Consider the following 27,594-nt stretch of genomic DNA (forward strand, 5'->3'; position numbering starts at 1 on the left):
TGGGCCACCCAGATATGCGCCATCTCGCAGGTTCTCACCTCTATTATACTCGCAGATTTGGGAAGGATTTCAATCACCGAAACAGAGAAGCAGTCGTCAAAAGATTGGTTGTGGGAAGCGGTGTGAGTAGGGATGGGATAATTAAGAAAGGTGGGAGATTTGGTGGAATATCGGTGGTTATTCATGCGGAGGGAAAGTTCGGTCGTGCATTCGCCCACGTAGAAGGCAGGGCAGAAGTTACAGGAGAGGCGATATATAATATTTTTTGAGGTACAGGTGGCGAGTGGTTGGGAGTTGGTACTGAGTGAGGGGGAGGGTCTTAAAAGATGACAGCATTTGCAGCGTGGGCGGTTGCATGGTGTGGATAGGGGCGGGGGAGAGACGGGGGTGCTTGAAGTTGGATTTGTGGACTTAAAGATGTCTCGCAGGTTTGACGGGCGTTTAAACGAAACAGAGGGACAGTGTGGGAATAAAAGTGATGTGGACTGAGTGTTATTGATAATTGGGAAGAGGTCACGGATTAGATGTTTAATTTTGTGTGTTCCGGGGAAGAAAGTGGTGATAAGATTAGGGCATTTTGGGCGGTTTGGTTTGGGGAGGGGATATTGGGTTGCCGGTTTGAGGATTTTACTGTTTAGCAGTTTTTCAGGGTACCCAAATTTTCTGAGGGATTCATGCAGCTGGTCCAAGTATTTCTGTTGGGAGGGGGTGTTGTTGCAGAGACGGAAGCCACGGATAGAGAGTGAGAATGGGATGGAGCGCTTTGTGTGAGGAGGATGGCAGCTGTCGAAATGAAGATATTGTTGCTTATTGGTTGGTTTAATGTGGACTGAAGTGTGAAACGTATTGTTTTGGAGGTGAATATCGATATCTAGGAAGGTAATATTCGAGTCGGATATAGAAGAAGTGAATGATACTGAGGAGGAGTTGAGAGAGGAAATGAAAGAGGATAAAGTTTCGCGTCCGTGGGACCAGAGGAGGAAAATATCATCGATATAGCGGGCCCAGAAAAGTGGTTTTAGGGTTTGTTGTTGCAGAAAGTCGTGTTCTAGTTTACCCATAAAAAGATTGGCGTATGCAGGAGCCATACGCGTGCCCATTGCAGTGCCTTTTATTTGTAAATATATTTTGTCATTGAATTGAAAAGCTTAGATAGAAAAATAAATAGAATTGCCTTTTATTTGTAAATACTACCTTGATCAAAAATTTCCCGGAATTTATTCAGAAAATTAAAAATACAAGTTTATTCATCTAAATCTACGAGGGTCATCCGGAAAGTAGTACCCGTTCGTGCCGCATGAAGTGCTGACGACGCCAGTAGCCGCTGGACGAGGTCAGATAGCTTCAGTGGCTTGTCTGCCTTCTCTGAGCCAAGTTGCGTGACGCTAGCATTGCCTGTGTTGTTTCTGTGATTGTTTACAATGTTTAAAAAAATTGAGAACGCCGCCAGTTGTGAAGTGAGGGCAGTGATTAAATTCCTCAATGCAAGAAACGTTCGCCCATGTGATATTCATCGCCAATTAAAGGAGGTGTATGGAGACAATGTAATGGACGAGTCGTCCGTTCGGCGGTGGTGTCGCAACTTCAACATGGGGAGGGGGAACACACACGACGATGAGCGTTCGGAGAGACCGTCTGTCATTACAGACCAACTGGTGAGCTCAGTTGACGAATTCGTGAGGAACGATCGGCGCGTCACAATTGATGACATCTGTGAGCATTTTCCCAATGTTTCTCGAACAATTGTTCATGAAATTGTTAAACACCATCTGCATTATGCAAAAATTTGTGCAAGATGGGTCCCTCGCGTATCTCAATGAGCTGGCGGCGAAGGACTATGCAGCAGGAATACAGAAACTTGTCAAACGTTATGACAAATGCCTTAATTTGCTTGGAGATTATGTTGAGAAGTAGTTTAAAGTATCCTCTTTCAAATAAAAATTTTTATGTTTGTTAATATTTACTTTTGTGTCTTTATTTCACGAACGGGTACTACTTTCCGGATGACCCTCGTATATTGTCCCCTTCAAAGTAATCCCCATCGACTGCAACACACTTATGCCAGCGCTTGATCCAATCCTCGAAACATTTTTTATATTCGGTTTTCGGTATGTCCATCAGTGCTTCCTGCGATTTTTCCATTACTTCCTCTCGGCTGCTAAAACGCGTTCCCCGTAATGGTTTTTTAACTCGATTGAACAGAAAGAAGTCACAGGGAGCCAAATCAGGTGAATTCGGTGGCTGTTGGATGGTATTTGTTGCATTTTTCGTCAAAAAATTACGAATAATGATAGCACTGTGCGACGGTGCGTTATCATGGTGCAAAATCCACGAGTTTTCTGCCCACATTTCTGGTCTCTTTCGGCGAATTGCTTCACGCAAACGTCTCATAACGCCCAAATAATACTCTTTGTTTACTGTCTGGCCTTCTGGCAAAAATTCATGATGCACTACACCGTTGTAATCCATGAAAACCGTCAGCATTGCCTTCTTTTTTGACTGAAAACGACGTGGTTTTTTTGGTCTCGGCTCATTTGGTGAACGCCATTCACTTGCCTGATGTCTCGATTGCGTGTCGTACTCATAAACCCACGTCTCGTCTCCAGTAATGATCCTTTTGATGAATGTGGGATCGGATTCAGCCTCGCAAATCATGTCTTTTGCGACGTCAACACGGTCTCTTTTTTGCATGAAATTGAGGTCTTTTGGCACCAACTTTGCTGCTACACGACGGAAACCCAAATCATTAACCACAATGTCTTGGGCGGATCCATAGGCAATGTTCAAGTCCTCCGCTATTTCTCTGATGGTTAATTTGCGGTTATTGACCAACATTTCTTTTACTTTATCAATTTTTTCACCGACTTTCGATGTCGATGGTCTGCCACTGCGTTCATCATCTTCGATTGACTCACGACCACTTCTGAACCGCTCGTGCCACTGGTAAACGACCGTTTTTTTTAGAGAATCGTTGCCGAAACACTTTTCCAACATTTCCAACGTCCGTGCGCCACTAAATCCGTTTTATACGCAAAATTTAATACAAGTTCGTTGTTGCAAATTTAAATCCATTTCTGCAATTGTAAAAAATCGCCAACACACACAGAGATAGATGTACTCTTGGCTACGTAACTTTTGCAAATGGCGGTTTGGTTTGGGGAGGGGAGTGTATTGGGTTGCCGGTTTGAGGATTTTACTGTTTAGCAGTTTTTCAGGGTACCCAAATTTTCTGAGGGATTCATGCAGCTGGTCCAAGTATTTCTGTTGGGAGGGGGTGTTGTTGCAGAGACGGAAGCCACGGATAGAGAGTGAGAATGGGATGGAGCGCTTTGTGTGAGGAGGATGGCAGCTGTCGAAATGAAGACATTGTTGCTTATTGGTTGGTTTAATGTGGACTGAAGTGTGAAACGTATTGTTTTGGAGGTGAATATCGATATCTAGGAAGGTAATATTCGAGTCGGATATAGAAGAAGTGAATGATACTGAGGAGGAGTTGAGAGAGGAAATGAAAGAGGATAAAGTTTCGCGTCCGTGGGACCAGAGGAGGAAAATATCATCGATATAGCGGGCCCAGAAAAGTGGTTTTAGGGTTTGTTGTTGCAGAAAGTCGTGTTCTAGTTTACCCATAAAAAGATTGGCGTATGCAGGAGCCATACGCGTGCCCATTGCAGTGCCTTTTATTTGTAAATATATTTTGTCATTGAATTGAAAAGCTTAGATAGAAAAATAAATAGAATTGCCTTTTATTTGTAAATACTACCTTGATCAAAAATTTCCCGGAATTTATTCAGAAAATTAAAAATACAAGTTTATTCATCTAAATCTACGAGGGTCATCCGGAAAGTAGTACCCGTTCGTGCCGCATGAAGTGCTGACGACGCCAGTAGCCGCTGGACGAGGTCAGATAGCTTCAGTGGCTTGTCTGCCTTCTCTGAGCCAAGTTGCGTGACGCTAGCATTGCCTGTGTTGTTTCTGTGATTGTTTACAATGTTTAAAAAAATTGAGAACGCCGCCAGTTGTGAAGTGAGGGCAGTGATTAAATTCCTCAATGCAAGAAACGTTCGCCCATGTGATATTCATCGCCAATTAAAGGAGGTGTATGGAGACAATGTAATGGACGAGTCGTCCGTTCGGCGGTGGTGTCGCAACTTCAACATGGGGAGGGGGAACACACACGACGATGAGCGTTCGGAGAGACCGTCTGTCATTACAGACCAACTGGTGAGCTCAGTTGACGAATTCGTGAGGAACGATCGGCGCGTCACAATTGATGACATCTGTGAGCATTTTCCCAATGTTTCTCGAACAATTGTTCATGAAATTGTTAAACACCATCTGCATTATGCAAAAATTTGTGCAAGATGGGTCCCTCGCGTATCTCAATGAGCTGGCGGCGAAGGACTATGCAGCAGGAATACAGAAACTTGTCAAACGTTATGACAAATGCCTTAATTTGCTTGGAGATTATGTTGAGAAGTAGTTTAAAGTATCCTCTTTCAAATAAAAATTTTTATGTTTGTTAATATTTACTTTTGTGTCTTTATTTCACGAACGGGTACTACTTTCCGGATGACCCTCGTATATTGTCCCCTTCAAAGTAATCCCCATCGACTGCAACACACTTATGCCAGCGCTTGATCCAATCCTCGAAACATTTTTTATATTCGGTTTTCGGTATGTCCATCAGTGCTTCCTGCGATTTTTCCATTACTTCCTCTCGGCTGCTAAAACGCGTTCCCCGTAATGGTTTTTTAACTCGATTGAACAGAAAGAAGTCACAGGGAGCCAAATCAGGTGAATTCGGTGGCTGTTGGATGGTATTTGTTGCATTTTTCGTCAAAAAATTACGAATAATGATAGCACTGTGCGACGGTGCGTTATCATGGTGCAAAATCCACGAGTTTTCTGCCCACATTTCTGGTCTCTTTCGGCGAATTGCTTCACGCAAACGTCTCATAACGCCCAAATAATACTCTTTGTTTACTGTCTGGCCTTCTGGCAAAAATTCATGATGCACTACACCGTTGTAATCCATGAAAACCGTCAGCATTGCCTTCTTTTTTGACTGAAAACGACGTGGTTTTTTTGGTCTCGGCTCATTTGGTGAACGCCATTCACTTGCCTGATGTCTGGATTGCGTGTCGTACTCATAAACCCACGTCTCGTCTCCAGTAATGATCCTTTTGATGAATGTGGGATCGGATTCAGCCTCGCAAATCATGTCTTTTGCGACGTCAACACGGTCTCTTTTTTGCATGAAATTGAGGTCTTTTGGCACCAACTTTGCTGCTACACGACGGAAACCCAAATCATTAACCACAATGTCTTGGGCGGATCCATAGGCAATGTTCAAGTCCTCCGCTATTTCTCTGATGGTTAATTTGCGGTTATTGACCAACATTTCTTTTACTTTATCAATTTTTTCACCGACTTTCGATGTCGATGGTCTGCCACTGCGTTCATCATCTTCGATTGACTCACGACCACTTCTGAACCGCTCGTGCCACTGGTAAACGACCGTTTTTTTTAGAGAATCGTTGCCGAAACACTTTTCCAACATTTCCAACGTCCGTGCGCCACTAAATCCGTTTTTTACGCAAAATTTAATACAAGTTCGTTGTTGCAAATTTAAATCCATTTCTGCAATTGTAAAAAATCGCCAACACACACAGAGATAGATGTACTCTTGGCTACGTAACTTTTGCAAATGTCAAGTTATGACACTAAGATTTAAAGGGAATATCAACAACAGATGTACCAATTTAACAAAAAAAACAGAACTCAAATCGGAACGATGGGAGCGCCACACGGTGGTTATTCCGGGAACTTTTTGATCAAGGTAATATATGCTAAGTTTGTTCATTCCTCCAATCACTAAATATATTTATATGGACTCGTGAATTCACGGTTCCAAATATTCAGGTGTTAAATTCCCAACCAGAGGACTAAAAATTATGTAAATCCTAAATATTGACCGAGGGCCATCTCCTCCTGGTCAAATGTGCGTTGGTCACGTGGTATTGCCATTCTTCAAACGACGACAGCGGCGTGGATGTAGTGACGTCATTCGCACTGCTCTACCTTATCTCAATTCCGTGGTTGATGCACTTCGGAAATACAGGATGCGTTCCAAAAACTATGCAATTACGTTTTTGGTTATGGGAGCGCCACACGGTGGTTATTCCGGGAACTTTTTGATCAAGGTCGTTTATTTTGCCATTGAATTGAAAAGCTTAAATAGAAAAATTGTGTCTCTATATTCTAAAAATCTACATCTGTGTTTATATATATATACATATATATATATATATATATATATATATATATATATATATATATATATATATATATATATATATATATATATATATATATATATATATATATATATCCCCCCATCCAATATATATATAGGATGGGGGGAATTTATTGTGTGGATCAACGTACGAATCACCAAAATACTTCAAAATAGCCCCCTTTGTGCATTGTATGAATACGCGCGCACTTTCGTTGAGTCTGCGGCAGTATTAATTTTTTTTTGGCCTTACTGCAAGCAGTTTTCTCTCTCTCTCCGTCTCCCGTTGCAAATAGTCGCTCTAATGACGTTTACATACCGTGGAAATCCACTCCGGCCTAATTGGGACGAGGATCGAATGTTTGCGATCCATTGCCCTCAATTACGTCTCTCGCCGCTTCGTCGCTCTCGTGCGAGCGGTCGGTTTTCTTTAGCGTGCGAGTGAGTGCTTTCTATGAGTCTTTCTCTCTCCATTATTCAAGGAAACCTTTCTTGGAGGAATTTCTATTGTGAAGTCGTTATTTTCACGTTCGACCTGGCACCCGGGTTTTGGGTTATATCCTCTCATTGTTACCGCAGTGGGAATCCATTGTTGGGGAAATGTTTAAAAAAAGCCGACAAGGAAAGCGGGTGGGGGTAGGGGCAGTGTTTGAGATAGGCCCTGTGTGATTCAGGATTCAGTTCCCTAGACACTATTCACTTGTGTACCCTGACAATGAAAAATAATATGGCGTGATGTAGAATAGCTATTAATATGGTTGATCCTGGACCGTATGTATATATATATAAATATAAATATATATATATATATATATATATATATATATATATATATATATATATATATAAAGGAGTGTGTTTGTTTGTATGTATGTAATTTGTTTACTTTTTTGCTGTCATAGAAACAGCATTTTTCCAACTATGCCAGCAGGATACTTTTGCAAGAACACTATTGTATTCAGAATTGCCGAGATATTATACGTGGAATTCATCAAGGAAAGTCTTTTGTAGAAGAAAAATGGGCAACTTTGATCCTGAGAATAATATTTATTCATGTGACGCATTGGGCCGAGTCTACACAGTCCATCCTAACAACGCCGAATGTTATTTTTTAAGAATGCTTCTACATACCATTAGAGGACCTCGCTCATTTGCAGAATTAAGAATGGTAAACGGAGAAATATGTGAGACATTCAGAGAAGCTTGCCAGAATTTAGGGTTGCTAGAAGGAGATCAACACTGGGATGACTCATTGCGAGAGGCCAGTTTGATTTCTCTTTCAGGACAAATCCAAATTTTCTTCGCCATCATAATAACCTCCTGTAATCCATCTAACCCAAAAACAATATGGGAAAAATATAAAGAATCAATGAGTGAGGATATACTGGCTAAAGTTCGAAGTGAAAATCCTACATTGGATATTACGTTTAACTCCGACATTTTTAATAAAACTTTGATTATTTTGGAGGAAAAGTGTATCACCATGGTTAACAAGACTTAAGTGGAACTCGGTCTTTTTGCACCTGTACAAGATCAACAGGGTGTATTTTATCCAGATTATATACGTGAAACTAGCTACAATGTCTTAGACTTAGAAGCATACATCGCGGATAAAAAGCCACTCCTTAATGAAGATCAGAAATTCGCGTACGAAACAATAATGGATCAAGTAGATAAAAAAGAAGGAGGTATCATTTTTCTTGATGCTGCTGGTGGCACGGGAAAAACATTTTTAATTAATTTAGTTCTCGCTGAAATCAGGGTTCATGGAGAAATTGCTCTAGCCGTTGCATCTTCAGGTATTGCAGCGACATTAATGGAAGGAGGAAGAACAGCCCACTCTGCCCTTAAGTTGCCACTTAATATTTCCCGACAAGAAAATCCCACATGTCATATAAACAAAACAAGCGGCCAGGCACAAGTTCTTATAGAATGTAAATTGATAGTATGGGATGAGTGTACGATGGCTCATAAAAAATCTCTTGAGGCCCTCAACGCAACCCTTCAAGATCTTAGAGGAAACTGCAGTTTAATAGGAGGAGCTCTGGTACTCCTGTGTGGAGACTTCCGTCAAACTCTGCCTGTCATTCCAAAATCGACTCCAGCTGATGAAATTTATGCCTGTTTAAAACATTCTGTTCTATGGAATCATGTCAAAGAAATTAGCCTTAAACAAAACATGCGAATCCTCTTAAGAGATGGGAATGCTCAAAATTTTGCAAATAAACTTTTGGAGATTGGAGAAGATAGATTAGTTATTGAAGTATCTGGTATGATAAAATTGTCATCAGATTTATGTGTATCGGTGAAAATTGTCCGTGATATGATACAAGCAGTCTATCCCAACGTTAATCAAAATTATAAAAAATTGGAATGGTTGCGAGAAAGAGCCATTCTTGCTCCTAAGAACGATGATGTTAATGAAATTAACAAGGAGATACTAGCCATGCTGCCAGGAGACGTGATTGAATATAAATCGGTTGATACCGTAGTGGATGCTGACGAAGCCGTAAATTATCCAACGGAATTCCTAAATTCACTTGATCCAGCTGGATTGCCACAACATCGCCTTATACTTAAAGTAGGATCTCCAATCATTTTATTACGAAATTTAGATCCACCAAAACTCTGCAACGGGACACGATTGTGTGTGACAAAATTAATGAAAAATATAATCCAGGCAGTCATTTTAACGCGAAAAGGAAAAGGTGAAATAATTTTTATTCTACGGATACCTCTAATCCCAACTGATCTTCCCTTCAACTTTAAAAGATTACAGTTTCCAGTCCGGGTAGCTTTTTCAATTACCATTAATAAATCACAGGGACAGTCTTTAAAGTTTTGTGGTGTTGATCTAAGATCGCCAAGTTTTAGCCACGGGCAACTTTATGTTGCTTGCTCCAGAGTAGGTTCGCCTAAAAATTTATATGTTATTTCTCCTGGATATGAAACAAAAAATGTAGTTTATAAACAGGTGTTAAATAAAAAAGATTCTTAAATTTGTATGAAGTAGTGTATTATTGTACTTTATAATTTGTTTTTTTTATTTATGTAGTATATTTATATTACTATTTCTCCCTAACCCGTGCAAAGCCGGGTATTCAGCTAGTATATATATATATATATATATATATATACATATATATATATATATATATATATATATATATATATATATCCCCTATGGACCTAAGATAAGGTTAAATTGTCTCACCAATGGATGTAACTCGTGAACTCTGCATACCAACCAATCGCATCCTTGGTTCGCTTACTTTTTGAGACCTTGAAGGTTGTATGATAGAAATTCCTGACCGCTTGACGCTCTGGGATAAATTTAATTTTTCTTTATAGATACTTTTTTATTGACTCAAAATCTAACTCTAATACCGATAATTAATTGGTTTTTGAGAATTCAAGCGCTTAAATTCCTCGCTTTTAACCTTTAATTCAATCCATCCAAACATTCCTGAACGATTTTAAAGGAAAAAAAGCATGTATTTCTCTGTTTCTTTGGTTAGTATTTATATTGTACATTCTTCGTCCAGCCTGATGGTATTTATTTCATCCATTACACCGACATTAAAGCACGGCCGAACTCTGTGCTGAATTCTTGGTTTTCCATTTTTTTTCTTGCCGTCTCATCGGATAGGGAATTCCTTCTCTTTCTCCGGATTCGTCGCCGCAAGGAGCCACGCTTGCGATATTTCGCACACTCTTTGGATTTCGCTCGCGAAGTAGCTGCTCATTTTTTTTCTAAATGCAATTCGTTTTGCGAAAGTCTCATCCTGACCATGCTTTATATGAAGCTTCGGTGTTAATTATTCCCTTTGTTGCTGTTCTTAGCGAGCTTATTGTCGTCTAGACATTTGCGTCTTGCTTCCAAATACATGGTTTTTCACTCCTGATTCTGCGACTCACTGATTTTATCTCTTATTTCTGCTTCTCGCCATAGCGCTAATGACGCAGCGTTCATTAGCATGAGTCTACCAGTATCGGGTGTTTTTTAATGGGTCTAGTGGCTAAATTCTTCTGCAATTCTAATCCAGAATGATATTGTACAATCTATGTGTCCTTATGCTTTGTAATATGCATTAAAATAACATTTTTTGTGTCGGCATGCGTACTCCCTGCCTTCCTTCCGATTCCATAAAAAATTACTATTCTTTTCCTCCCTTCTTAATTCTCTTTCATGACGTCCTTATCTCTCATTCGAAGTGTTCAGCATCCCTAATCCTCTCTCATTACTTCCTGAATCCACTTGTCCTCCTCCGTATGTCTTTCAATAGACATCTCACTCTTCCCCTCTTACTATAACTAGTTTGTTATTCTTTATGTCCATTGTATAATTTTACATTCATTCCTGCACCCAAATCTGAAAAGCATAAAATATACACTTATCTACCACCGTACTAATTGGGGTAAATATTTTAATATACTTTTCGGTCTTTGTTTTTCGTGAATTCCGACAATTCTATCGACGCTGTGCAAAATCCTCTCGACATTTTTTTTCTTTAATATTAATTTATTATTATTTTTAAATTAAGTTTAATTGAAATTATTTTAAAAATGTATTCAGGACAACCGTTTCTTGTTTGAAAACATGGAAAACTGCTGGTCATCCAGAATTTCTTAGTGAATTAATCCACGTTTTCTGGCGCATCATCGTGGATAACTTGTCTTGCCCGCAATCTTCAAAAGAACTTAATATTTTCTGCTCATATTATTAAACGAGAAGAAGAATGTCAGTCCTAAGGAAAATAGATTAATTTTAGATTTAAGGACTGGTTTACAAACAATCGGTTGAATTTAACCAGTTTGCCTTATTGAACAAATGGCATATATATATATATATATATATATATATATATATATATATATATATATATATATATATATATATATATATATATATATATATATGCCACAGACCTGAAGAAAGCCTAATTGAAGGTTGAAACCTTTAGTGCCTTTTACGTATTTCCCATTGATATATTTGTGCCATAGACGTATAATCATAGAAGCTATGGGTAAGTGTTAGGGAATCAACATTGAATAGAGATGAATGAGTCATAAACTAATCTTAGGATTGCAATAATGAGGATAATATAGAAATACCACAAATATGCAGTTAATACTTATTCTGTTTCTTGTTCTGCGCGTCCAGACATCTTGTGACATTCCTATCTCCACAATTTTCTCGTACATCCCTTCTTTATTCTTGAAATTCTCCAGCGATATGCTGAATATTTGAAAAGTGTTCTCCCAGGGAAAAATTGGCCTCCTGGATGACTTGTGTGCGCAGTTCGTGGCTCAGATTACTTGGAGGAAAACTCGAATCCAAGATACCCCCTCCCCCCCATCATCATCACTCCACTCCCTGCGAGGCATCAACCTTTTACAGTGTGCGTCTGTTCAATATGTTTTTCCCCCCGCGCCTCACGGGCGAAAGTCTTCAGATGTTTCTCCGCTGAGCTCCTCTCGTTTCCCACGGCTGCCGAGAGATTTGTGTGTGTGTGTGTTTCGTTGAGTTGCGCAACGTTTCGCCCACGCCACTTCCCGATTCCTCTCGCTTCTTTCTAACCTTTTTCTTGTTTCCTTTCCTTCCAGCAGAGAAGGGCACAGGCACCGAGATGAAGGCGCCGTCATCCAGGAAACCCGGCACGCGTCACCTGTCGTCCGGGGCCCAGGCGCAGAAACCAGCTCCACTAAGAGGTGAGCCAACCTTCCAATTAATCCCTCTTGTGACGGAATAGTCGTTCTGGACGATGAAACCAATGCTGTTGCTTGATTAAAGGATGAGGTCGATGTCGCACGATGTAGTTAGCTCAAAGAGAATCAGACGGTCAGTTCTTAAATACACATTTTGATGAACTTAACCTCTTTTACCCAAAGTTGCGGCGAATTAGACGGTGAGTGATGGCCTTAAGACAAAGTTTAGCTGAGAAATCCCGGTTAAAAATTAGGGCTTCAGTCGAAATAATCGACGCTTTGTCGAAACGACGTAGCTGGTGATTGAGAGTGCAAACGTGTTGTGTCGATTTCGAAATTCACCCAAAATCCACGTTGCTAAAGGCAGTTGGAAGTGCTCTAAACCCCGAGTCTAATTTTCGGGTCTGAGCGTCGACTAAACTTCTACTTGCCTTCCATTTTAGAGTCTAGAGGGCGTTAGTTCGATGGGGGGAAGAAATTTTCCTCCAAATAAGGGAGTGCGCCCCACATTCTTGGCGCGACTGAAATTTAAAGAGGCAAAAAAAGCCAAGGAGTAAGATTTTCCCTTCGATTCGATGCGACCTGTCCCTTTTGGCAAAGAGGCGAAATATCCCAGCCGCCCCTCGAACACGCGGCCGCCCTTCAACTGTTTGATCCGCAGCTTCCTGATCTCGCCGCCCCCTCATCTCCTACCTTACCCTCTCCCGTTGGGCGTCGTTCACACGGTGAGCACTCGCTGTGCTGACTTTCCGCGCGGAAGACACTCTGGTCCCTACTCCCGGCATGCGACGTGAAAAACACCGTATATTTGAGTCTTTTAACATTGTGTCTATCTGGTCACGTTGAATAACAGGCACCCATTGGGATTACCAACGTTACGGAGGTTGCGTCGAGTTGTAAAGTATATATATATATATATATATATATATATATATATATATATATATATATATATATATATATTATGTTGGACAGCAACAAACAGTATGGACACGCATAAAAAATCACTCAATCGTTATTTCTTGATCGTTTCGACGGAATTCTGCTCCGTCTTCAGACATAGAAGTAATGATCAAGTGATCAGAGTGATCTTTTTATGTGTGCCTATATTGTTTGTTGCTGTCCAATTTATTATTCAACACCTCCGTGTTACGTCGACGAAATCATCTATATATATGTATGTATATATATTTATATACACACATACATATGTATATATTATATTAGATAAATATTTATATATTATGTATGTATGTTTAAGTATACATATAGTATATATGTATGCTGATATAATGTATCTTAAGTTAATACTGGCGAACAAAAACAAAAACACAGAAACTCACAAAAAGGAAAAGAAACACGTTTTAGAATGTTGTCTTTTTATATGTCTATATATATATATAGTATAATATATATATGTATATGTATATATATATATATATATATATATATATATATATGCACACACACAGACACTCCTTTTCAATTCCGAATACAGGCTGTCTCTCTTCATTCCGAATGTAACATTCTTCCTCGTTCCTCGCTTTGGTATTAATTGTTCCTTTTATATGTCATAGCCCTCTGTCTTAAGCAATGATTCCAAGCGCTCCGCGTCCACCTTCATTCTCCTGCCATCTTTGCATTTCTCCCAACAAACCCCTCTCTCCTCCCCTCTCACCAATCCCTTCACTTCCTCATTTGCAATCCTTTCCGTCCGCTTCAACTTCTCCATCCTTCTCCACACCCACATACTACCTTGATCAAAAAGTTCCCGGAATAACCACCGTGTGGCGCTCCCATCGTTCCGATTTGAGTTCTGTTTTTTTTGTTAAATTGGTACATCTGTTGTTGATATTCCCTTTAAATCTTAGTGTCATAACTTAACATTTGCAAAAGTTACGTAGCCAAGAGTACATCTATCTCTGTGTGTGTTGGCGATTTTTTACAATTGCAGAAATGGATTTAAATTTGCAACAACGAACTTGTATTAAATTTTGCGTAAAAAACGGATTTAGTGGCGCACGGACGTTGGAAATGTTGGAAAAGTGTTTCGGCAACGATTCTCTAAAAAAAACGGTCGTTTACCAGTGGCACGAGCGGTTCAGAAGTGGTCGTGAGTCAATCGAAGATGATGAACGCAGTGGCAGACCATCGGCATCGAAAGTCGGTGAAAAAATTGATAAAGTAAAAGAAATGTTGGTCAATAACCGCAAATTAACCATCAGAGAAATAGCGGAGGACTTGAACATTGCCTATGGATCCGCCCAAGACATTGTGGTTAATGATTTGGGTTTCCCTCGTGTAGCAGCAAAGTTGGTGCCAAAAGACCTCAATTTCATGCAAAAAAGAGACCGTGTTGACGTCGCAAAAGACATGATTTGCGAGGCTGAATCCGATCCCACATTCATCAAAAGGATCATTACTGGAGACGAGACGTGGGTTTATGAGTACGACACGCAATCCAGACATCAGGCAAGTGAATGGCGTTCACCAAATGAGCCGAGACCAAAAAAACCACGTCGTTTTCAGTCAAAAAAGAAGGCAATGCTGACGGTTTTCATGGATTACAACGGTGTAGTGCATCATGAATTTTTGCCAGAAGGCCAGACAGTAAACAAAGAGTATTATTTGGGCGTTATGAGACGTTTGCGTGAAGCAATTCGCCGAAAGAGACCAGAAATGTGGGCAGAAAACTCGTGGATTTTGCACCATGATAACGCACCGTCGCACAGTGCTATCATTATTCGTAATTTTTTGACGAAAAATGCAACAAATACCATCCAACAGCCACCGAATTCACCTGATTTGGCTCCCTGTGACTTCTTTCTGTTCAATCGAGTTAAAAAACCATTACGGGGAACGCGTTTTAGCAGCCGAGAGGAAGTAATGGAAAAATCGCAGGAAGCACTGATGGACATACCGAAAACCGAATATAAAAAATGTTTCGAGGATTGGATCAAGCGCTGGCATAAGTGTGTTGCAGTCGATGGGGATTACTTTGAAGGGGACAATATAGATTTAGATGAATAAACTTGTATTTTTAATTTTCTGAATAAATTCCGGGAAATTTTTGATCAAGGTAGTATGTACAAAAGCCTTCCATCTAAGCCCATCCTCCTTCCTCATATTGACCATGTTTCCGCACCGTGCATAACCCTGCCTTATATTAAAGTTTTCACTTATCTTTTTCCGCCAATCCGACTCTTGACTGTTCTCATTTGTGTCTGCCCGATTTTTCATCCCGTTCCTATTGTCATCAGTGGCCTCCGTTTTTCTACACCTCACGAAGCAACAACCATTAATCAACAACAGCATAAGCATCTTCGGCTTTACTTCACCCATCTTACCGGGTTAAAAACTCTTTGATGGAGGAAGGGATCTGGAATACCGTTTTATGAAATCGGAGTGCGAAGAATGTTTGGAAATCGAATATTTACCTGATCCTACGAAGTTGCGGGTAGAGTTAATCTGCACCTCGTGCACAGCATGGCCCAGTTACATGTGATAAACGCGGAGGAAAATAATGAATAAATCAAGAAATTACGCGAATGAATCTGAAAGGTCGGGAGTTGTTTTGAGCTTGGTTGCGAAGGAAGCTTTTTTTTTGGACCGAATTTTATAGTGCGGCTTTTTTCTCCCATCTCACTGTGATGTTTTCCTCGGCAGAGTTTTTCACAAGACAGGATAATTTTGAAAAGTTTCAAAAATCGTAATTCGATGCTGAGGAACGTAAAAATATCTAGTTTTTTTCTTCCACTTTTTTTTAAGTACATGAAAAAGTGTGAAAGTGGTGATTGAAAGTCTTGCGGAACAGCGGCATTTGAGAATCTACGCATGCTCCGAGGCCACATTTACGCGGTTATAGCGCTCTGTTTCCCTCTCCCATCACTCTCTCCCCCAACCCCCTTCTTTGCCCTTCCACCCGACTCATAACTCACTTCTCTCTCTCTCTCTCTCTCTCTCTCTCTCTCTCCGCTGTTTTCTTTGGCCTTCTATATAGGCTGCAGTTTCTCCAATTTTGTCCGATGGCGAAACCCATCCCCGCGCGCGCCAAATTATATGACTCCCAGTGACAGATGACAACCACTGCCATCGACGTAATGCGAGATGACGTCGCGATAGAATGAGAGGAAGCATCAACAATGCGGTTACGTGACGGTGGCATGTTTTTAGGCGGAGTTTTGGAACGCTATTCCGCATGGAAATGATTTAATTTTAAAGTTATGTTCATGGATCGACTATGAAAGCAGCAGCGTGACACAAATAAATTTTACGTTCGCTCAGCGGTTATCTTAATTTTTTGTTTTGTTTCGTCCATCGACCGATATGGCGCTATTGTAGAGCCGTATGCATGTAGTGATTGGAGGAATGAACAAACTTAGCATATATTACCTTGATCAAAACGTTCCCGGAATAACCACCGTGTGCCGCTCCCATCGTTCCGATTTGAGTTCTGTTTTTTTTGTTAAATTGGTACATCTGTTGTTGATATTCCCTTTAAATCTTAGTGTCATAACTTGACATTTGCAAAAGTTACGGTCGGTTTTCGGTATGTCCATCAGTGCTTCCTGCGATTTTTCCATTACTTCCTCTCGGCTGCTAAAACGCGTTCCCCGTAATGGTTTTTTAACTCGATTGAACAGAAAGAAGTCACAGGGAGCCAAATCAGGTGAATTCGGTGGCTGTTGGATGGTATTTGTTGCATTTTTCGTCAAAAAATTACGAATAATGATAGCACTGTGCGACGGTGCGTTATCATGGTGCAAAATCCACGAGTTTTCTGCCCACATTTCTGGTCTCTTTCGGCGAATTGCTTCACGCAAACGTCTCATAACGCCCAAATAATACTCTTTGTTTACTGTCTGGCCTTCTGGCAAAAATTCATGATGCACTACACCGTTGTAATCCATGAAAACCGTCAGCATTGCCTTCTTTTTTGACTGAAAACGACGTGGTTTTTTTGGTCTCGGCTCATTTGGTGAACGCCATTCACTTGCCTGATGTCTGGATTGCGTGTCGTACTCATAAACCCACGTCTCGTCTCCAGTAATGATCCTTTTGATGAATGTGGGATCGGATTCAGCCTCGCAAATCATGTCTTTTGCGACGTCAACACGGTCTCTTTTTTGCATGAAATTGAGGTCTTTTGGCACCAACTTTGCTGCTACACGACGGAAACCCAAATCATTAACCACAATGTCTTGGGCGGATCCATAGGCAATGTTCAAGTCCTCCGCTATTTCTCTGATGGTTAATTTGCGGTTATTGACCAACATTTCTTTTACTTTATCAATTTTTTCACCGACTTTCGATGTCGATGGTCTGCCACTGCGTTCATCATCTTCGATTGACTCACGACCACTTCTGAACCGCTCGTGCCACTGGTAAACGACCGTTTTTTTTAGAGAATCGTTGCCGAAACACTTTTCCAACATTTCCAACGTCCGTGCGCCACTAAATCCGTTTTTTACGCAAAATTTAATACAAGTTCGTTGTTGCAAATTTAAATCCATTTCTGCAATTGTAAAAAATCGCCAACACACACAGAGATAGATGTACTCTTGGCTACGTAACTTTTGCAAATGTCAAGTTATGACACTAAGATTTAAAGGGAATATCAACAACAGATGTACCAATTTAACAAAAAAAACAGAACTCAAATCGGAACGATGGGAGCGCCACACGGTGGTTATTCCGGGAACTTTTTGATCAAGGTAATATATGCTAAGTTTGTTCATTCCTCCAATCACTAAATATATTTATATGGACTCGTGAATTCACGGTTCCAAATATTCAGGTGTTAAATTCCCAACCAGAGGACTAAAAATTATGTAAATCCTAAATATTGACCGAGGGCCATCTCCTCCTGGTCAAATGTGCGTTGGTCACGTGGTATTGCCATTCTTCAAACGACGACAGCGGCGTGGATGTAGTGACGTCATTCGCACTGCTCTACCTTATCTCAATTCCGTGGTTGATGCACTTCGGAAATACAGGATGCGTTCCAAAAACTATGCAATTACGTTTTTTCAAGTTATTTGTGAAACAGATTTACAAAAAACACTTGAAATTCCTCAACGTACTGTCCTTGGGTTTCCATGCTTTTTTCCAGCGACTCCGTCAGGGTAGATGCGCACCCTGGAAGGATTCTTCAGCTGATTGGATCTCTTCTCCAAACGAAAAACGGGTTCCTTTCAGGGCTGCCTTAATCCGAGGGAACTAAAAGACGTGTGCTGGGGTGACATCAGGACCATAGGGGGGGAGGGATAGCGGCGGCACCTGGTGTTTGGCCAGGAACACGCGGACTCGTGGCGCGTTGTGCCAAACACCTTAGACACGAGCTTGGCGCACACTTTCCTCATCGCTAAATCCTCAGCAACAATCCGAAACACGACAGTAGACGACAATTTCAGGGCATTGGCAACCATCTTGATACTCAATCGACGGTCTGAGTCCAGCAATTGTCGAACACGAGCCACATTGTTGTCGGTTTCGCTGGTTGACGGCCGCCCAGAGCGTTGCTCGTCGTGAACTTCTTCCCGGCCCTCCTTAATGGCATTTAAACACCTCGAAAGTGGTGAGTAGGACAGAGGAGAGTCCCAGTAGGCCTCACGAATCATTTTTTTAGCCTACTCCCGAGATGTTTTCAGTCTAGCACAAAACTTAGTCATCGCTTAACGTCGATCAATGGTCGATTCCATTTTTTCCTTGCCGGTATCTTCAAACTGATGAAAAAACCATCATAAGGGCGTTATCATAACTCGTAAGCTTACGATGGAATTTAGTATGGAACGCACGTTGCACTCCAACTGCAAATTCAGTCCTTACAAATTTTAAAACGCGAAACGCTTTAAGTTCAATAGTCGCCATCTTTGCTGCTAGCGCTTTCTAGCGGACAACAGAGAAAACATTGCATGAGCAGGTGTATCAACAAAACTGTTTTATATTGATTGAATTGAGCTCTTACGGCTATAAGTGTTGACTAAATGAAAAACTCAAATAGCCGCAAGCAACTTGTTTACGCCTATTGGAGTTTTTCATTTATTCAAAAGTGTTTGAGTTGATCATTCATTCGATGTATAATTTATAACTGTGCGCTAAATGTTTTGCTAAATGCTAAATGTTTAAAAACTAAACAGTGCGCTAAACACATTACAAAGTTTTAAAAAAACTCCGTTATTCATTGCAACAGTTTCAGAGTGTAAAAATCATTCGCCTTGACTGGGACTGGAACCCAGATCCCTCAATATCCGGTCGACAGTCAACGCGAATGATTTTTACACTCTGAAATTGTTGCATTGAAATGTACATTACCGGATGACTCCGTTAAAAGTTACTGTTGCGGCATCTCCAGCAATTTCTTTGGAATTCCGTTATTCATTTTGAAACACCCTGTATTATTCTTTCTCGAAGACCCCGAGCCTTAAACATTTGACTAGTGTTATTTGTTATTGAAAACATGGGAGTTTTATTTGCCTTGGCATGTTTCAGATAGATATCATGTAGGTTTATGTGGGGAAAATTAGGTTAATCAATTTCCATTAGAAGGTATGACTGACGATAGAATGCTGAATGCTGTGATGTTTAGAGTTGAGAATTATGGGGCAGGCGAGGAAGGGGAAGGAACAAGGATGGGACACGGAGTGGAGGGGGGAGGGAGTATGCATGGGATGCCAAGTTCATCAGAAACCATGCGAACCATTTATCTGCGATACCTGACCATTCACTTTTGCAAGATTTTCGTCACTTTTTGAGGTGGAAAGACGTCCTGAACGTTCGTCGTCTTCAAAATCTTCTCCACCCACCCGAAACAACTTGTGCCACTCAAACACACCCGAGCCAACCATGGCGTTATTAGTATACAGCTGCCTTGGGCATTTAATGTTTCTTTCCCGGTTTTGCCCTGTTTCAGGCAAACTTTGGTGGCGTGGCGCGGTTCCAATAAATTTTTCATGGCGAATCGTAACGAGGTCACGTTATAAAGGTTTTGCAAACAAACGATCCGCACTCCGCAAAGGCTGGGAGCCAACTACCGCTGGTCCCGGCCTTTCCTGAGACTCCCCTCCTTCGGTCCCAACCATAGAAACCACCGCCTCCCATCCGTCCGCCCGTCTATCCGGGAAAATATAAGTCATAATACTTTTGTGATAGACCTTGTGCCATATTTGAAACATTATATTTCAGTCATTAGACATTCAGCCATTAGACATTTCTTTCGTATAAGTAAATGGTGTAAAAGAACCAGAACTCATACTTAAAGCGACGATGAATCCATTTCAATGCTATTCACACACGCCATGTCAGTGAAATTGCTAGCTGTTCATGTGCCTTCGGGCGTCACTTAATCGAGTCTGGACCGACTTGGAAGTCGTTAATAATCCCTCTTTACATTTCCGGGGTGGGTTTTGCCTCCCCACCCTTCATCCCTTCTCTCTCCTCAAACAACTTTCTCTCTTTCGCACACCTTCATTCCCCGATCGCTCGCACAGGCGTCTCGACGGGCGACCAAGATGCGTTTCTAAGATGCGCCGCGGGCCCTTGTCCCTTCGCGCCTTGACTCGGATTATGGCGAAGGCAGGTAGTGTGGAGGAGGCAGTTGGTTGTGTGATGGCGAGGCCCGCCTTTTTGTTTTAGAGCCTCGGGAGATGCGACATCTCTCCCCCCCCCGGATGGGCGGCGGACGACGAGCGAGAACCGAGACATCCTCCATGAATTCATACGCACTGTGAGGAGGATATGTGCTATGTTTTCGTTTCCTTGAATAAAATCTACACTTTGTCGTTCCTTCCTCGCTAAGTTTCTCTGATTCCGCAAAGAATAAGGACTCGCCAAGCTGTTCTTAACCCCGCTTCGCGTCTTCGTTCATTTCCGTGCTGAGAGCGAACGGCGAGTGTGTTGAGGAATTGGCGGGAAGTAAAAGAAAAAGGAAGGTCGTCTAGGGGTGGGGAAAGTAGTGAGGAGAGAGAGAATTGTTGGTAGAAATCCAAGAGAGACATGGAGAATAAAGGTGGATGCTGAGTTCAGGATTTGTATAAAAAGGATCGAGAAGGATTTCGGGAAAGATAGATTTATTTTTGAATTTTGCTGCGATGTGTCTCAAAATTCTTCCAAGTACTTCTTCCCTTGAGAGCGTCGACACACAATTTTGCCCTTATGGTTTTCCACGACACGAAGGTTCCCTGGTAGGCAGAGTACGGATAAGGGTACTCTAAAGGGCACGAAATCAAGTTTCTTTGATGGTACCTAGTGTCCCATTATGGTGGTGTCCTTTGCAAAGAAGGAGGATTTCACTTTTATTTATATTAGGGATAATATTCTGCTAATGCCAATTCCGTACTGTTAGAGGGTTGGGGAATCGTCGCGATGTCATATGCATGTCTTCGTAAGCAGACAGGCACACTCGGCTCTGCCCCTTATGGTTGTCTGTCCAAAGACCTTCGTGAGGACGAGTTTAGCGCAGAACTATCGCAACGTCAGATTTTCAGTGATTTAAATGGTGTGTGCACTGTCACGGTCTAATGCATCAATGCCAACAATACGATCATTCGAACATTCAACCGATGACGGTCTCAAGTCAGTACTTCACGCAATACACGTGAGGAAAAAATTGTCGCCGACACTTTTTTATACAAACCTTGTATTTTGATTGAAGATGGAATTTCAAAGACTGTGATAAAAAATGGGCAATTTATTAGGCGAGCGAAGGAGAGAGGGATGAAAATTATTTGGATCTTGGACGAAATGAAGAGAGATGGAAGGCAGTCTGCGGAATTAAGGAACAGTTTAATGTAGTGTGGGTTGTTGTCTGGTCGATTTCTTTTTTCAACGAAACTAAGAAATGTAATGTTGTCCGAAACCTACCTTTAAGGTTAGAATATTTATTACTGTCTTTTTTTGACAGCCCTGCAATTCTCTACTCTGTATGTACGGATTCCGGTGGACCACTGGGTTAATTATCTTCTTCATATTGTTTTGGTTTAAGATATCGTTCTGCGAACTATGACTCAGGACTATATTTGCAGCAATGACATTGTTAGCCACGTTGTCCGAGGCGCTTCGTCTGCGTTGTGTCCCGACGGGTCTGCGATGTGTGTTCGCGATGGGTGGTCTCCCTGTCTTTGGCTGCCCAATGGGGCACTAGTATCAATCAACTCGGAGATTTTTTTCCCCGGAAAACCTGGAAAAAAGCCACAAATAGTTCGCTGAGGATAATCCTCTAATGAACAAGTTCTTCTGACTGGGCGAATTTATTCAATTGAATTCTAAAGGAACGTCGATAACATTATCGCAAAATGATTGTTTACCTAAAGGGTTTAACATTGACAATTTCTTAGTGGAATATTAAATGGGGATAGACTTCACTTTTCAAAATATTTTAAAGAAATCGACGTTCTAATCGCTTTCGTCTTTGTTTAGTTTCCTACGAGAAAGATTTTTCTCAGATCAAAATTCGAGCGGCCGATAGTGAAGTGTACAATGCTTTAATCATAATTATAATCAATACTTTCGATATATCGACGGTAAGCGACGATATTAATCGACAAAATAATAATCTAATAGGAATTTAAATTCTTTATTTTCATCGTGGTATTTGTTTTAGTTATATTTTCCAAAACAACCACCGGTATGAGAGATATCGAAATTTAGCTTCGATATCTCTCATACCGGGAGTGCACTGAGTGGTATTTTAAAAATAAATGTTTCGCTCTTCCCTATATCGGTTTTAACGCGATAGAGAGCAGTTCGATATATCGTCAACGAAACCGTAGCAGGAGTTGGATATATTGTAAACGAAACCGTAGGAGGGGTTCAATGTATCGTACACTAAGTCGTAAAAGAGATTCGATACATCGTAAACAGAAAACAAATTCTCTCGAATCTAAATGTGGAATATTATTTGGGATCGATGCACACGCGTCGGGAAAGTGTGAAATTGTTCAATTACATCCTGATATCGATTGATCGACCTTTTATTCGATATTTTTTATCCAATGATGATGCTCCCTTTCACCCTACCGACATTTTCCGTGGCTTTCTGTCAGTCAGTTTGAACTCGGAAATTGAAACTTGGCAGGATATAAGGGTATTTTTTTTTATGTCTCCGTGCTTACGTCGCTTGCCGTGTGTGGTCCAATTGGGTTTGCAGCTGGAAGGTTCCTGTCTGCCCCAAGACCTCACGCATAACAGGGTGGGGCGATATACCCACCCCTTGTGGGGGAAGGGGGAGTTTTTAACCCCCCATGAAGGCGGTTCTTTGTCGGCGGTGGCGATTTCGGAATGAGGGTCTGCCGCTTTCGTCTTCCAATCTTATGCGATTTCTTCCTCCGGCTATCACGCCGAAAGCACTCTCAAGCGATTTCGCACGGAGCTTTTTCGCTCTTACGTAGGTTGGTAGCCAAGCTTCTGTCTAGAGGATGAATACGTGGTCTGCCCAATAAATACGCGAACTGGTGCAATCTGCCGGCCATGACGCGGACTATAGCCCCTCCCACTAGCGGCGCTAGTTGCCTGAGACCCCATGACCCGTGTGAGCTTGGCGGATCATCGAGCTGTGCGTGTGGTGCCTGTTATGTAATTTTTTTATAGTACTTGTTTTGACCAGGGGATCGAGATAGTGCGGTGGCTAAAGTGCAAGCTTCCCACCGCGGGTTCAAATCCTAGGGGTAACAAATATTTTTCAGTGGTATCTCTACTTGAGGTGCTATGTGGAGAGCACTTTGAGTGAGTCCGACGTCCGTCAGATAAGATGTAAAACTGCGGACCACTTGGCGCCTTTTGTTACTGGAATAGGTAAATGCCGACGCCGGGTTTCTCTCCACCCACCTCCTTTCCCATCCATCCCTAATGGCAGAAATTACCTTAGCTGCCTCTCATAAAAAAGCTACTACTAAAGCTCTGCCCAATATTTCTCTTGCTCTCATCTTCCGTCACCAGCGATCCTTTTGCCTGAATTATTATACTATATGGTAATCTACCGGTTAAGGTAGGTTTTTGGATGGACACGACTGCCAAATGAATATTTTTAGATTCCTAACAAAATACAAAATCCAGCATCCCACTCTACATCAGGTCCCTCTTCATCTCTGAGTACTTTCTTCCTCCCTTCATCCCGTCCAGCATCCCTATCGTGTTCCTTCCCTGTCCTCGTTGCCTAACATTCTCCCCTCAATTACAGTCTTCAACATCCCACTGTCGGCCAATATCCCCTTTATCCACTTCCTGCCTCCATAGGATTGCTCCCAACAAACCCCTCTCTTCGCCCACCATACCAAGTACTTCCTCATTTGTTTTCTTCTCCGTCCATTTCACCTTCTCCATTCTTCTCCACACCCACATTTCAAAAGCCTCCAATCTACGTCTATCCTCCTGCTTCAATGACCACGTTTCCGCGCCGTACTTTGCTCCATATCAAAGTCGAATTGAATATTGCCCGTTAAGTATTTATTTTTCGTTCGACTTCCCAGGTTTAAATGCTGTAATTTAGGATTGTGGTAATATGGCTTAAATCTTTTTTTTATGTTGACAATGAGACAGTATGGTACCATACGTTCCTTGAAACCAATGACGAAGTGGTGGAAGGATCCTCATTTAGCATGCTAAACGCTAATCGTTGACGGCGTCTTCCTCGGAGGTCCTTTAAATAGATGGCGTAGATAACAGACGCGATTTTCTTCGTCGTAAATTCATTTTCCCCTCTCTTCCTCTTTCGCCTCCAGACCTTAACAGGCGGAACGACTTTCACCGGCGAATCGCCCATGGCGAAGAGATCCCCATCAATCCGTATCGGTCTCCAGTTTTCTTTTATTTCGTTTTTGCTCGTAACGCGCCTTACATGGTGTTATAACCGGAGGAAGAGCGCACATGTGTAGCGAGAGCGTTAGAAAATCATGGCTTAATACCTTAGTTAAAGGATAATTATGGGCATGGGAAGGTAAGTGTAATTACAACCCTACTTTCTCGACGTGACAGGTCAGATCTGGAGGAGCCATTGACTCGCCTAAGTAACCGTCGGGTGAAGCTTGGGGCTACTGTTGATTGATTGCCCATCATCCTCTCTTGATCGACATTTCGTTATAAGCAGGCGGAAATGGCACGGTCGATAATTCTCTCGCCGCCTCTCGAATCATTGATCGTTGAAAGGGCCTGACGGGAATCCACTCGTTATCCACTCGTTTGCGTTCGATTGTTTACCATTTGTTTAACTCTGAAAAAGTGCGGTTGCGAAATAATGGATACTTATTCAACGTCCGCTGCTTCAAAAATATAATTTTCACCAAGGCCAGCTTGGCCAATCTTATTACGATTTCAATTAGCTAATCGAGGTAGTTCGGACGTGACTGATCGAGTCAACGTGACATCTGTGTCACGTTGACTCGATGAAATAAATGTGTTAAGGACGAGGGGTGAAGTCAATGTTATCCCATTCATGCGTATTATTTCGCGCGTAAATTTTTATTTTGGATTTTTTGTGAGGCCCTAATTTTAAAAACTAATGTGCAATTTCGATTCTTTCGGACAAATTAATTTGTATCAGGCAGGAGTTGTTATCCTAATAATATTACATAATTGTGCCCACGCTATCATTTTTTCGTGAGAACGATAGTTATTTCTTCACCATAAAAAACCATAAAACAAAGTAATAAATTTACAATGGGGAGATGAATTGGTATAAAATTGCATGTGCGAATACAATACAATATGCTGACGCAATTATATATATATATATGTATTATATATACATATAGATATATATATTATATATACATATATAGATAGATATATATATTATATACATATATATATATGTACGAGGGTCATCCGGAAAGTAGTACCCGTTCGTGAAATAAAGACACAAAAGTAAATATTAACAAACATAAAAAATTTTATTTGAAAGAGGATACTTTGAACTACTTCTCAACATAATCTCCAAGCAAATTAAGGCATTTGTCATAACGTGTGACAAGTTTCTGTATTCCTGCTGCATAGTCCTTCGCCGCCAGCTCATTGAGATACGCGAGGGACCCATCTTGCACAAATTTTTGCATAATGCAGATGGTGTTTAACAATTTCATGAACAATTGTTCGAGAAACATTGGGAAAATGCTCACAGATGTCATCAATTGTGACGCGCCGATCGTTCCTCACGAATTCGTCAACTGAGCTCACCAGTTGGTCTGTAATGACAGACGGTCTCTCCGAACGCTCATCGTCGTGTGTGTTCCCCCTCCCCATGTTGAAGTTGCGACACCACCGCCGAACGGACGACTCGTCCATTACATTGTCTCCATACACCTCCTTTAATTGGCGATGAATATCACATGGGCGAACGTTTCTTGCATTGAGGAATTTAATCACTGCCCTCACTTCACAACTGGCGGCGTTCTCAATTTTTTTAAACATTGTAAACAATCACAGAAACAACACAGGCAATGCTAGCGTCACGCAACTTGGCTCAGAGAAGGCAGACAAGCCACTGAAGCTATCTGACCTCGTCCAGCGGCTACTCGCGTCGTCAGCACTTCATGCGGCACGAACGGGTACTACTTTCCGGATGACCCTCGTATTATATACTATATATAATACATATATATATATGTATATAATATATATATCTATCTATATATGTATATATAATATATATATCTATATGTATATATATATGTATTTATGTATTAGAGCTAGAGCCAGTGGAATCCTTCATCTACCTTGCCAGCAGCATAACATGGGATGGAAGAAGTTCGACCGACATCAAGGGAAGAATGCCCAAGCTAAGAACTCATTCATGACAAAGAGGCAGTTACTATGTTCAAGGAACCTAAGGCTGGAAACAAGGAAGTAATTCGCCAAGACTTACGCGTGGAGCATGGCGCTCTATGGTTCTGAGACTTGGAACATTGGAATAGTGGGCCAGCGAAGAATAGAGGCCTTTGAAACATGGTGCTGGAGGAGAATGCTGAAGATTAAATGGACGGACAAAGTAAGGAACGAGGAAGTATATAGAAGAGCAGAAGAGGGAAGGACCATACGGAGAACTCTACGGCAATGAAGAAGGAACAGATCGATCGGACACACAATGAGGCACAATGGACTGATTAGGAATATACTATATTACAGAAGGTAAAATAGAAGGGAAGATTCCAGGAGGAAGACCAAGAGACATGTACATAGGACATATTAAGAAGGACATAAAACATGGGGTACCAAGGATTAAGGGAATTGATATTAAATAGAGTAGATTGGAGGACTGCAGCAAACCAATCCTGGGATTGAAATACTGATGATAAATAAATATATATATACCTATATACATATATATACCTATATACATATATATACCTATATACATATATATATATATACACACACACACATATATATATATATATATATATATATATATATGTATACAAGCACATACGTACATATAAAACCACATTAGGATAGAGGGGCCAGTTCCTTTCCCTGTGCCGGTTATCGTTTCCCAGGAAGATCTGGTACCCGAAAAATCACATAGTTTGGGTAAAGCTGAGGGTGCCCGGAGATGTCACCTTCAATAAAACCAAGCCCCTATGTTCAGTAGCCCAGCATTT

The 27,594-nt window shown here is 41.2% G+C and overlaps 1 protein-coding gene across 3 annotated transcripts in view; it reads left to right on the plus strand.

The window, feature by feature from the left end:
* Positions 1-27,594, plus strand: part of LOC139696052 (uncharacterized) — a 996,437-nt gene that overhangs the window by 759,201 nt on the left and 209,642 nt on the right. For 2 of the 3 annotated variants that reach the window (XM_071594664.1, XM_071594665.1), the window contains one exon: positions 11,903-12,007. In XM_071594664.1, coding sequence (XP_071450765.1) covers positions 11,903-12,007 — 105 coding nt within the window. The remainder of the gene's footprint in view (positions 1-11,902; positions 12,008-27,594) is intronic. The other variant, XM_071594666.1, reaches the window with a different exon arrangement.

Source organism: Hetaerina americana, unplaced genomic scaffold, assembly GCF_022747635.1.
Source record: "Hetaerina americana unplaced genomic scaffold, ioHetAmer1.1.p SCAF_66, whole genome shotgun sequence".
NCBI classification, from domain to species: domain Eukaryota; kingdom Metazoa; phylum Arthropoda; class Insecta; order Odonata; family Calopterygidae; genus Hetaerina; species Hetaerina americana.